General features: G+C 39.8%; 2 protein-coding genes and 2 non-coding genes across 5 annotated transcripts; all 4 read left to right on the top strand.

The window, feature by feature from the left end:
* The first annotated feature begins 601 nt into the window (after positions 1-601).
* On the top strand, positions 602-4590 carry gcshb (glycine cleavage system protein H (aminomethyl carrier), b). The gene is made up of 5 exons (XM_031846485.1): positions 602-832; positions 2062-2141; positions 3732-3795; positions 3910-4041; positions 4188-4590. The coding sequence occupies exons 1-5, from the start codon at positions 682-684 to the stop codon at positions 4283-4285; spliced, it is 525 nt and encodes a 174-aa protein (XP_031702345.1). The 5' UTR covers positions 602-681; the 3' UTR covers positions 4286-4590.
* Positions 4591-7165: 2575 nt separating this feature from the next.
* Positions 7166-11339, top strand: rpl13 (ribosomal protein L13). Of its 2 annotated transcripts, none has more exons than XM_031846236.1 (6): positions 7166-7231; positions 7701-7818; positions 8727-8868; positions 9835-10008; positions 10722-10778; positions 11136-11339. In XM_031846236.1, exons 2-6 carry the CDS (start codon positions 7715-7717, stop codon positions 11292-11294), a joined length of 636 nt encoding a protein of 211 aa, XP_031702096.1. In that variant the 5' UTR covers positions 7166-7231; positions 7701-7714; the 3' UTR covers positions 11295-11339. The 2 variants fall into 2 exon arrangements, with proteins under 2 accessions (XP_031702096.1, XP_031702097.1); XM_031846237.1 differs by lacking the exon at positions 7166-7231 and adding an exon at positions 7264-7350.
* Positions 9681-9759, top strand: LOC116383255 (small nucleolar RNA MBII-202). The gene has a single exon (XR_004212762.1). It is a non-coding gene; the product is annotated as a small nucleolar RNA MBII-202 (small nucleolar RNA).
* On the top strand, positions 10982-11060 carry LOC116383254 (small nucleolar RNA MBII-202). The gene has a single exon (XR_004212761.1). It is a non-coding gene; the product is annotated as a small nucleolar RNA MBII-202 (small nucleolar RNA).
* Positions 11340-12138: the final 799 nt, after the last annotated feature.

Below are 12138 nucleotides of genomic sequence, written 5' to 3'. Positions count from 1 at the left end.
CTTTAGATACCTTCATATTTAAATTAAATGAGAAAAGCTACTTTAAAAAGACAATCTTTAAACTCTTAGGCCTTACTTTAATTGATTATTTTGATTTTCTAATTTCTTCTTCTACTTTACTGCATTCCAGAGGAACATATCGTAGCCTACTTGTGACACTGTCGCATTTATTTGACAGCTACAGTTAATACGAGTTACTTCATACATTTAGATTCTACATGCAAAACATCCTCTTATAAAAATGAATCAGTGTGTATAACCTCTGTAGGTATTACCTCTACCTCGACCACCCACTACATTAACATGCTCCTTAGATGTAAATGAATTTATAAAAATAATTCAATATAACAATCTAAAAGGGGCATTTCTTTTATTTTTGCTACTTTAAGTAGCCATTTTGTGATAGTTACTCAAGTCCAATTTTGAATGCAAAACCTTTACATGTCATATTTTCACAGTTACTTTTACTAAAGTAGAAGATCTGAATACTTCACCCGACAGTGTTCATTTCCTATGAATAACGAGTGAAAACGGGTGCAATTATTGCACAAGTATTGCACCCTCCTCCCTCCACCGTGCTCCCTTCCTCCCGGCGAGAGTCCGCACACATTGTGGGATGGTGCGCGCTCCCGCAGCCAAATGTAAGTGCACCCGAGTCGGACAGACACACACTGACAGAAGATGGCGATGAGAGTGGCTATACGCTGCCTCTCTGCAAACTTTTCTCCCAGACTGCCTGTGCTCTCGTCGGCAGCGCAGGTTGCAGCGACTCGGTTGCTGTGGAGGAGCGACTCTCCGCGGACACTGAGCACGACCTCGCTCCTGTCCACAGGTAAACAATAAATAAATAAATACGTAAACAAACCACATTTATATGGCTGTCCGAAAGAGCTGCAATGTTACATACTAACATGCGGGGCTGCTGCTCTCACATTCCTGTCTGTCTGCAATGGGCGAAACAACTCACGCAGTTTGTGGAGAAACTTTCCCACAGCGGAAGAGGGGAAGTGCAGGGAGGGTGGATAGAAGTTTGTTTTTTTTTACACGGAAGTGGCTGTTAAGCATAAAAAAAACTTTAGCAACCGCATTTTATGTTTTCTAAATTATACAACAAGGACTTGTTTTTGTCTCTATTTGATTTAATTGGAAACCAGCCATATTACGAGCTCCAAATTGGTTGATTAATTAACGTAAACAACAAATGACCCAGGCTAGGCCTTAACGCTTATTAAACAGAAGTCACCCATGATCCTAGATATGTGCCACAGATAGCTGTGGGGTGATGAATTGCATGTGTGGGGCCTACATGTGGTCTAAAATGTCAACAATTTCATTATTTTTCACCCAGTTGTTGCTTTCAATCATTATTCTTCAAACCTGTGAAATGTAAAAAGCTTTTTTTTAAGGCTCTCGTAATATTTAAAAGGCATTTCCTCAGCCCTTTACAGCAGAAATATTCTGCTCTCCCCTGTCATGCATCAGTGTCTTCTTCACAATCTGGTTCAAACCTTTATTTGTATGCATGGTCCGATGCCAACAGTGGAAGTTGTTGAGTCATTGTGCTTCTTCCCTCAGGGTATTTTAAAGATGACAGCATGAGCGTGGAATCAAAAACTGCCTTAACTCCAGCTTTTCTTTTCTTTTTTTAACTGCACATCAACCAGATACCGAAACACTGATGGACAGGATCCACAAAACTGCACCTGCAGAGCACTCACGATTTTGGACATGGTTCATTTTTTAGGTTGCCTCATTGCAACCTGTAAACTACAGACTTGTTATTTTTAATTGAAAGCACATGGTGTTGCATCAGAAACGGCCTTCTCTTCTGCTTTGGTCCATAGTTTAGTGAGATGTTCTTTGGAACATCCAAATGATGTGCTTTCAGCCTCCATGTACTCCACGTGTTCTTATCGTTGTCAGAGCCGTGTCACATTCACTATTCATAGTTTCAAGTTGTATTTGAAAGGTGCTGTATACATGAATCTATTATCCTGTTGTTGACTCTCACTAATAAATGAATCGGTTCCAAGCTGAACTATTCCCTTGTTCTCTCCGCAGCCCTAAAGTTCACAGACAAGCACGAGTGGGTGCGAGTGGAAGGTGGAATTGGCACGGTTGGTATCAGCAATTATGCTCAGGTAGGTCGATGGCTCTTGGTATTAATCTTTTGATTTATGACACAATTGGTTCAGAGGTTTATTGGTGGCAATCTAAAAATGGTGGAATGCTAATGTCTGCAGTTCAGCACTGCACTTTGTCCACACCTGCAGCACCTGTCCTAACAAACTAATCTACTGTTTTATGACTATTGTTTGAGACAATTGATGACCGCCAAAATGCAGCGCTGTGCAGAAAATCTCAAGGACGTTTTAAAAACTTTGACGGCAGGTGTGTTTTAGTCTTTGGCTTGAATGCAGCCAGAGAAACGGCTACTGTGCTCGGAGGCGTTGTAGTCACATGTCTGACCTATTAAACAAATTATTTCATCTCTGCTGCTGAACGGACAAAAGTTATTTAATGTGAAGCAGTCTACTGTGTTTGTTGTTGCCGACACTGCAGATGTAATATCTGTGGAGGAAATTATTTATATGGTCAATTATTGAAAGACTTTTTCAGTCATGTCCACCTCGAGGTGTTTTACTACCTTTTTGTTTATATTCATTGAGCCTCATATCACCGCTGCGTTCAAGAAGAACTGCTCATCAACTGGATGTGATTGTCTCTGAGCAAAGTGTGGACTTGTATTGTACTCTGGAACGTGAACTTTGAGCAGAACTGTGATTGTGTGTTAAACTCACAGCATCTTGGAAAGGTGAACTGTAAATGAAAGGCCTAATGGAGCAAACGAGTACGACTAGTAGTTTTCTCAGGGTGTTGTAAAAGTATAAACTAAAGTATAAGAACCAAGTCGGTGTTCCTGCACTTCTCTAAAACTTTAAAGTTTGTCGAGGCTTCAACAATTCCAGAGTCTCAAAATAGTTTCCTTATGTTAGACTGCTCCTAGAAATGTAATGTTGCCCAAAAATATATTATTATAGAAACTTAAATTCGTAATGGAAAGCTCATTTCAGATGGCCAGGGACAATGTATTCAGTCACTGTCGGCATCTTAAACACTCATTTTAAGATGAAATGGCGTCTTTATCCCTAGGTATAGCAATTCCAGTTTATTGTGTATGAACGAGTGGGAGAAAGGTTTACACCTTTTTGTGACGTCAACAGTTTGGGTCCAGTATCTTTGCTTCAAAAGTATTGATCAGGCTGACTGGGATTAGCTGCACTTTATAATAAAGTTACGCCAGTAATCTCAGTAGATTGTGTCCATGCTGCAACAGTCTGCAGGTCGAGATGAACTGATTTCTTATTGCTGATTGTGTCTTCACTGATGGCCCTGAAAATCTGACTCTATGCTGTCTTTTAAAAAATGTCGGTGGATTTATAGAATAAGCCTACTAACAAGTATTGTCTGTGTGTATAGTTTTATATGTTGCTTATTCCTCTGGGCCAATGGGCTCCATCGTTGTTTAAAAAATGATTAAACAAATCACTGTCCTGCTGCTGTATGTGGTTTAAAAAATAATCCCCAGCAAATGGATTATTTACTCCCGTCTTCAGTAGAAACCGCCTGATCCTATTTTAAAGTGCAGAATTGTAAGACATTCTTGGATAACTGTTTTTACTCACTTTATATAATACTATGTATATTAAAATTATGTTTTATTATCTTAGGAAGCATTAGGTGACGTGGTGTACTGTGGACTCCCTGAAGTTGGCCAAAGACTTGAAGTGTTGGGTAAGAGCCTGGACTACACGGCACATTTCTGAAAGTAATTCCAGCAGTGTGATAAGAAGTATCCGTTATGTTGTGTGTGTGTGTGTGTGTGTGTGTGAAATGTGCGTGTTGTAGAGGAGTTTGGTGCCTTGGAAAGCGTGAAGGCTGCCAGTGAGCTATACTCGCCACTGGCAGGAGAAGTGACTGAAATCAACACAGGGCTGGCAGAGAATCCTGCACTCGTGAATAAAGCCTGCTATGAGGAGGGTAATCGTCTCGCAGTCTCTGTTCTTCAGTACATTTCTCCCACTACATTTGTTGCCAAGATAGATGAAAAGTTGCCAGACCAGAACAAGGTAACTGCTTGTTCATGAGAACATTTTTTTTTTTAAGTGTATTTAATTATTTTTCAGGGTGGCTTATCAAGATGACGATTGAAAAGCCTGAAGAACTTGAAGGCCTCATGGATCAAGCTGCATATGATTCTTTTATAATGTCACTTGAAGAATAAATGGATAAACTCCACTGTGCTGTTTTTATAATGTAATTGCAATCAAAGATTAGTAGGCAGGGTTACTAACATCTTGTGTGACACTCTATTTATTTTGATACTGAAATTGTGCTGTCAAAATAATAAAAAAACATCCTCACGAGCATCTAAGGTTAGGATTTGCTTAGCCACTAGCCAACCAAAAGGGCTCCTAATCTCCAGATCTGTCGGTACATTGTTTCTAATGCTTTGCTCCATGTGGGAAATGCCCGGGAAGTGATTGTAAGAGCCGTGTCACATTCATTTAATAAAATTTGGTCCTTTCACCCCTGTGATTTTCTTTTTGCCCCTCGTCTGTGAACTCACTTTCAACTTTAAAGTTGAAGCAATGTGTTGTGATGCCTTTAGTGTCAAGATGAGACAAAGTCACACAAGGACAACGCAAGTTCAACTTTAAGAGAAGCTCATGCAGAGTTTGTGATGAGCTGTAGGCATGTTCATGTCCGTGTTGCTCTACATGTTCATGTCCGTGTTGCTCTACATGTTCATGTCCGTGTTGCTCTACATGTTCATGTCAGTGTTGCTCTACATGTTCATGTCCGTGTTGCTCTACATGTTCATGTCCGTGTTGCTCTACATGTTCATGTCCGTGTTGCTCTACATGTGCTTCTTCTTTTTGCTTGATATGGTTCCACACACCTTGACCTTTGCCCTGTGTGAAGACAGGCAGAGATTGCAGTCGATCAATGATTAATGAAGCGGTGAACAAAAAAACTGCACTCAAGCTGAAAATGTGAAAATTAGAGCAGTAATTGGTTTTCTTGGTTAAAACTGAATAATTGAAATATTGTCACTGGGGACATCTAGTTCATTTCATATGACATTCCTACTAAATCTGTAAAAAAGACTTATTTTGAATTATTTTATTTATCAACCAAATATCCTTGCAATGCCTTCCTTTTCAAAGAGGTCTGTTGCGCTGACCTATTTGTGTACGATCCAGGTCTCGCATCCAAACTTGACCTGTCTCCACTTAACATCCTGTAAAAAATGTCTTGAATGTATTCACATGTGATCAGACTTGAGATTAGTAAGAAATAAGTAAATATCAGATGGCTTTCATTAAATCTTTCTAGATATAGTGATGTGAGCTTTATCATTAAATGTCAATGACTTGTAGTACTTAAAGTAGTGTGCTGCACAGCAACACTCTGTCACGGTGTGCTGAAGGTTGCACATGAAGCACAAAATCAAAAAATCATTTCCCAAGTCAGTGCTGTTCTGATTTATGCTCATAATTAACATTTCACAGAGGGGAGTGTTTTTTGCATGTGACCATAAATCTAAACTGAATATAAACTAGTATGTCTTCATTATATCAATTTGCAGAGCAGTTATGCTGACGCTGTTGTCTGTCCCTTCAACATGTGGAAATGAAAGCCTTGTCTTCATATTCTGAGGGTTTTTGTTGTTGCTTCATGGATGGATTATGAGACAATGGGTCATAGATATGTAAATCCTCCCCACTACCTTCCAGAAAACAACCATAATAACAGTTAACATGAATACATATTAAATCACAGATATACTATTCTTTCTCAATATGAAAGGACTCTGATCAGGAGCAAGAGCAAAACAAACAAAAGAATCAGGTCACCGCTATTACCTTTAAACCTGGGCTTAGGGCCACCCCGACCCCTTGGGCCACTGGGCCTGTGCTGTTAATCCAACTGCTGCAGTTGTTGTGTGACACTTTGGTTTTATTGAGTTAATATGTGACACACGGTGGTAAATAAGACACATCATACATAATTCTTTATCTTTTCTAGTCTTTTGGTCTTTCACAACTAATATTCAAAACATAGAAATTACCAGTTTGAAAGATTTATCTTTGGTCATTACTTATAGCTGATACCCTGCTACCATAACGTGATTGTCTTTGTATACTGTCCAGCACAGAAAATAATAGTAAGACTGCTGCTGGCTGCTAATGGAGGGTGCTAGGCCTACATCTAGTGGCCAGGGCAAAACCTTCCCCTCTAATTGTAAGTCAAACTTGTGAACACAATTACACTACATTATTGTACTGTAATGAACACAAAATGGCATCATGAAATAATTTCATTAAACATTAGCTTGCAAAATAAATTGTAAGTGTACCAATGTGAGTGCATAATTGAAAAGCTTTACAAACGCAAATTTAATATTTATAAAACATTCACAGCATGCTTAAAAATAATACACACTTGTAAATTAAGAGGCTTTAAAGGTGTTAAAGTGTAATTGTATGGCTACTATCCTAGTCCGATCTTTGGTGCCAAAATAGAAGTGCATAAATCATATGATTAATAAATCTCCACTATTTTTGGAACTCCACTTTCCAAACCTAAATGCAGCCTCATTAACTGCTGTGGTATTGGAAATATTTTAAGAACCACAGAAAAAAATATTGATAAATAATAATACATTGATATTGTTATGATAGCATACAACAGGTTTAATTTCCCTGCAATAACAAAGATGATTAAAGTGTGGTTTATACATTCTTACTTCCAGTTTTCCTTAATCGAAATTATTCCTTCTGTGTACGGTTTAAACGTGATTTCACGTTTTATCCATAGGAAAGTATTCATGCATATTAATCTGTTAAGATACCAACAACATATTTGTTTGGGGTGCATGTATTGCACAGGGAACATCGAAAGACGTCAAATAGCAGGATTATCTGGATTTTCATAATATATATTTTCATCACAATGGCTTAATTTTATATTCCCTATTCTTACATGAAATAATCGGAAACATTTGTGTTACATTTTACGTTTTGTCGGATGTTCTTTGTGAGGATAACCCTCATTTATATACTCTTTGATCGAGTCTGTTCGGCCATTGGCTGTTTTACCCATATCCCACAATCCACCGCGTTCCAACTTCCTTTTTCCTTTCGGCCATTTTCCTCCCTAGTAGGTGAGATATTTTTTCTCTACATTTTCAGAAATAATCTACTCTAATCCTTGTAGTTTTATCGATATATGTTCATTTGAAATACAACCTGAGATAGGACGTTTCGCCACCTTTGTAATAAGGTGATTATTGTCTTAAGATTTCCTTTGTAAATAGCTCAACAACATCTGTTTTAGTAGTGATCCCCGGGCGAGTGGTGTTTATGTGTGACTGTTAGCGCACACCGTGATAGGCCGAACTATAGCGCCATATTGTAATGTCCCATGAAATAAAGTTCAGTATACGTAACGAATGCAGAAATGGCAAGGACGAGTTATCGTGGGTCGTAGCAGCCGCATGCAGGAGTTGCCTATCAAATCGGCCAGTAACCTCGCTAACCTGCTAGCTTAGCATCGCCGTTGTAGCCTCGGATAATCGTGGTGTGCCGGCATTGAGAGTCGGCTCATGTCCGTGTGTCCTTCTGTTTTCGCAGGGAAGTAGGAAGCCATGGCCCCCAGCCGGAATGGAATGCTCTTGAACCCTCACTTCCACAAAGACTGGCAGAAAAGAGTGCGCACCTGGTTCAACCAGCCAGCCAGGAAGCTCCGCAGGTGAGAACCGTCTCGTGCTTGTGATACATTGAAGCTGCACGCCGCCCAGTCGCATCATGGTGGAGTAGAAAATACCAACTCTGTTGGCAGGAATAAATTAAATATGATGACTTATTTGGTAAAAGGAAACTTATACGTGATCCGTTTTTTGTTTGCACGGACATAAAGTAATGCATAATAACCTGAAGGTGGGCTCTACACACATTAAATAGTGGATATGTGTCTTGTAATAGTCAAAACCAGGGTCTTTCTTGAAGGAAAGTATCGGTATGTATTGTCTGCTAACATCTCAGGTTATTGTCTGGGAACACCTCAGGTGTTCTATAGCAATTTTACTCATCGGGGTGTATTTAACATTAGCAACATATGCAAAGTGTTAAATTGGTGATCCTGCTTTGATGTGACTACATGTGCAGTTCAAATTGAGATGTTTTTATTTAGATGTTCTTATGATTTTGAGGGTGAGATGTCTGTAAACCTTTTGATAACCTCTTGCAGAGCCCCCCCCCCCCACGATAAAACCACCACAATTTATGTAATGATTGATGTTAAACACTAAATAGTCAATTTCCGTGTTGGATGTGGGAGAAAAGTTTTAAGACAAACATACAGAACATAACTATTGGTAATTGTGCCAATTCTGATATTTAAAGAAGCAAAAAACTGCTAAACATTCAGCAGATCATGCTTATTTGGACTGCTGTGTCTCTGTTGCATCCATTCATTACATCTAGTCATACCTCAGTCATGCAATACTAGCCCCCCCAATTCTGTTATTTGCTGTATATTTGAGATGGTGGGAACACAATCAAGAGTATGCAAAACAGACTTGTATGTTTCTTGGTTCCTTGGACCGAAAGCGACCCCTTCTGTTGCTGTGGGTTTAATTACGATACGTCTTTCTTTAGGCGAAAGGCTCGTCAGGTTAAGGCCCGTCTCATTGCTCCCCGTCCTGTTGCTGGACCCTTGAGGCCACAGGTCAGGTGTCCCACAGTCAGGTACCACACCAAGGTTCGTGCCGGACGTGGCTTCACACTGGAGGAACTCAAGGTAATACCGTCTATTTGTTGGTTGATGGTAGTTTTACACGCAGGAATAATTAATCAACAATGTCACTCTTTAACTATTTTATCCCAAAATATTGGCCACTGTTTGATTACTGAATTTAGTCCGTCAACACCAAAGGGAAATGTAAAGCAGAAAAGTAACTGTCTGTTATCGGGTAGAAATTTAGCATGAACTAAACTGTAAAACTTAGCAGAAATGCTATTGATCACTACTGTGGATGCAAACAACAAACTCGACCTTTCTGTGATGAATCATGCATCCCACCCAACCAATAAAACACTCGGTAGCTGTAGAAAAACATGAAGGCTGCTCAAAGATGTGCTGTTCTTGCCAAACTGTACCTTCCATTCCTCCCCTGTACTTGCCTGCTGTGGGAGAAAGGCTAAATAAATGTTAAGGTGCATCGCCCCAGAACATGTAGACTTCCTTCACAAGTACGCTCAGAAATGAGTACTAGTGAGGTGTTTTTTACTGATCAGCATACTTTGTACACTTTACGGTATACCAGTACTCATTGCTTTCCTGTCGGACCTCATTTTCAGTAATACAATTTAGTTCAAGCACCAGTTTTATTCAAGTTGTAGAGGAAAACCAATTCCCATGGTGAAGTGAAAGCACAAGTCAATGTGCATTCAATGCTGAGCTGCAAGCTTGCAGCATTGTTGAGCAAGTTGAGCATCGTCCCATGTACATAGAATATAGCATAAAGCACCTGGGCTAGCATGTCATTATTGACAGACGTGCAGAGAAATGTAAGAACCATCTTGTGTGTTTTTTGCGTCACAGCGGTCAGATGATGACAAATCTCCGGAATCTCTGTATTTTCTTGATGAATACTTTGAACCTTTTATCTGATGACTGCTCTTTATTACTCAAAATAGAAAATATAATCGGCATCTTATCGAGTTCTTATGTTTAACTCTTATTGTGCTGCGATCCTCCCTACAGGCAGCTGGCATCCACAAAAAGACAGCTCGCACCATCGGCATCGCAGTCGACTCTCGCCGCCGCAACAGATCCTCAGAATCTCTTCAGGCCAACGTGCAGCGCCTGAAGGAGTACCGCTCCAAGCTCATCCTGTTCCCCAGGAAGGCTTCTGCTCCCAAGAAGGGAGACAGCACTGTAAGTTTCTCCTTCATGGAACATAACGATTAAAAAGAAACTTCCCATCCAGTCTCAAAACCATGTGACAGACTGTAGTTGTTGTGAATGAATTGTTTTATGTTTTGATTGTGTGGTAATTTTCCTGAGAAAAACAAGTGCTAAAACATTCATCCAAGGCATGTGGTTCGTAAGAGTGAGTCATCCTTAAAATTCGAATAGCCCTCTCAAGTGTTTGTTTACTATTGCTCCGTCTTATGAAAATGAATAACAGCTTTTACACAAGCTTTTAAGAGTAATGTGTGAAAACAAAAGAACCCCGTGTAAAATTAGACTTTATTCCGCATGCATTTTGAAATAATGAACTTTATCAGTTTAGCACCAATAATGAACATGTAGAGATTTGTATGAGGGAGCTCAAACCCTAACCTGTGTCCATGTATTTTAACTTTTCTAAATGCAGTACAGAGATCACAGTCCTCCATAAACTCTGCAGGACACGTTTTATTGAAGGCCAAACACGGCCTCATTTGACTGCACCCTTATTGACATCAGTTCCCATCAGTGTTCATTAAGATGTTATGTTACAAGCATTGCTGTTATTTTTTTATTTGAGTAATTTCACAACACCCAAGTGCTGGCTAGATGATTATCTGCCTCATAGCACGTCTTACTGTGTAATATGGATGTTTTTTCATTGCCATGAAGAATGAACTGTTGGTTTCTCTTTTTAGGAGGAGGAACTCAAGATGGCCACTCAGCTTAGTGGTCCAGTCATGCCCATCAAATCAGTAAGTCTTTATTCCTTAAAGATTCCACCAGCACCCAACATATCCAAAAGTGATGCATTTTAGGTGGAAAATGAGCCTGCATTTCTATCGTTGAAATCGCTCCCCGCCTCCATTAAACCGGCTGTGGTTTTGCCATTATGTCGTCACTGATGACATCAGAAATAAAACCCAAAATGTCTTTGTTTTGCATCGCAGCGGTCAGATGATGACAAATCTCCGGAATCGCTGTATTTCTTTGATGAAACATTTGAACCTTTTTTCTGATGACTGCTTTTTTACATTGGCTGGATTTTGTTGGATATATAATTAAGCAATATGTGAAAAATCACTCACGCGATTGTCTCCTTCTTCTCCCAGGTGCAGAAGACGGAGAAGGCTCGGATCATCTCTGAGGATGAGAAGAACTTCAAGGCGTTCGCCAGCCTGCGTATGGCCCGCGCCAATGCTCGTCTCTTCGGCATCCGTGCCAAGAGAGCCAAAGAGGCTGCTGACCAGGACGTGGAGAAGAAGAAGTGAAAATAGCCGCTATGGAACTTTGCAGAATAAAGTGTTAAAAAAAGATCAATGTGAGAATGTCGTGATTATGATCTCTTTTTATAGTTTTCATGGTGCAGCCATAGATTAGAGGTGTTGATGGAATAGAGCCACTCAGCTGATCGGGGAAGTGTCTGTCTAACAACTTTTAAAGATGTAAACGGACACGGTGTGACGTATTGATGTCAAATGTGTTAAAATAACAGTTGGGTTCAGATTGCACCTCTGACGGTAAGAAGTTAAACTAATGAAACGGTGTCCAGAATATACATTTATTTCAGCCGTAACATTTTCTTATTTTGCGACCCGGGGATAGAAAAACGAGATAAAAACAATGAGGACAGATGTTTAGGAGTAAAGCTGATGGCTAAAAATGTCCTAATATGAAAATATCTAACACAGCGGGCCGTTGGACTTGTCGCGGTAAGAGAAGCGCAGGTGTTAATCACTAATGATGGCGCCGTTGTATTTAGGTGTCCAGTATGACGGGCAGCATGCACAATTCCAGGACTAGAAAACAAAAGGCTTATAAACCGCATGAGCAAATCTTACTTTGCAGACGTTTCAGTTACTTAAAAGATTTGATCCCTGGACAGCTGTGGGGAGTCACGTCAGAGTTTGGTTCAAAAGATAAAAATGTAGTTTTTCCCACTCGCTGTACTTCCAAGTTCACTGATAATACATTGACATCTGTCTGAAGTGCGCAAGATATGAACTAAAATGAAATTTTGGGTCTAAATTCTAAAATTTGGTTCATATTTGCAGCAGTAGGTGGCACTAGAGGCACAAACTAGCTCACTAACAGAGACAAAAACATTTCGGAGCA

The sequence above is a fragment of the Anarrhichthys ocellatus genome, unplaced genomic scaffold, assembly GCF_004355925.1.
Source record: "Anarrhichthys ocellatus isolate YVR2014 unplaced genomic scaffold, GSC_Weel_1.0 scaffold6, whole genome shotgun sequence".
Classification (NCBI taxonomy): domain Eukaryota; kingdom Metazoa; phylum Chordata; class Actinopteri; order Perciformes; family Anarhichadidae; genus Anarrhichthys; species Anarrhichthys ocellatus.
The sequence above is the reverse complement of the archived record's forward strand: the minus strand, read 5'-3'. Positions and strand labels throughout refer to the sequence as shown.

Bases quoted from the DNA above. Each gene is read 5' to 3' on its own strand.
- gcshb (XM_031846485.1), top strand. From the start codon at position 682: ATGGCGATGAGAGTGGCTATACGCTGCCTCTCTGCAAACTTTTCTCCC. The intron at 833-2,061 runs GTAAACAATAAA...TTCTCTCCGCAG, and splicing joins GACCTCGCTCCTGTCCACAG to CCCTAAAGTTCACAGACAAG. The intron at 2,142-3,731 runs GTAGGTCGATGG...TTATTATCTTAG, and splicing joins GTATCAGCAATTATGCTCAG to GAAGCATTAGGTGACGTGGT.
- rpl13 (XM_031846236.1), top strand. From the start codon at position 7,715: ATGGCCCCCAGCCGGAATGGAATGCTCTTGAACCCTCACTTCCACAAA. The intron at 7,819-8,726 runs GTGAGAACCGTC...GTCTTTCTTTAG, and splicing joins CCAGCCAGGAAGCTCCGCAG to GCGAAAGGCTCGTCAGGTTA. The intron at 10,779-11,135 runs GTAAGTCTTTAT...TTCTTCTCCCAG, and splicing joins CAGTCATGCCCATCAAATCA to GTGCAGAAGACGGAGAAGGC.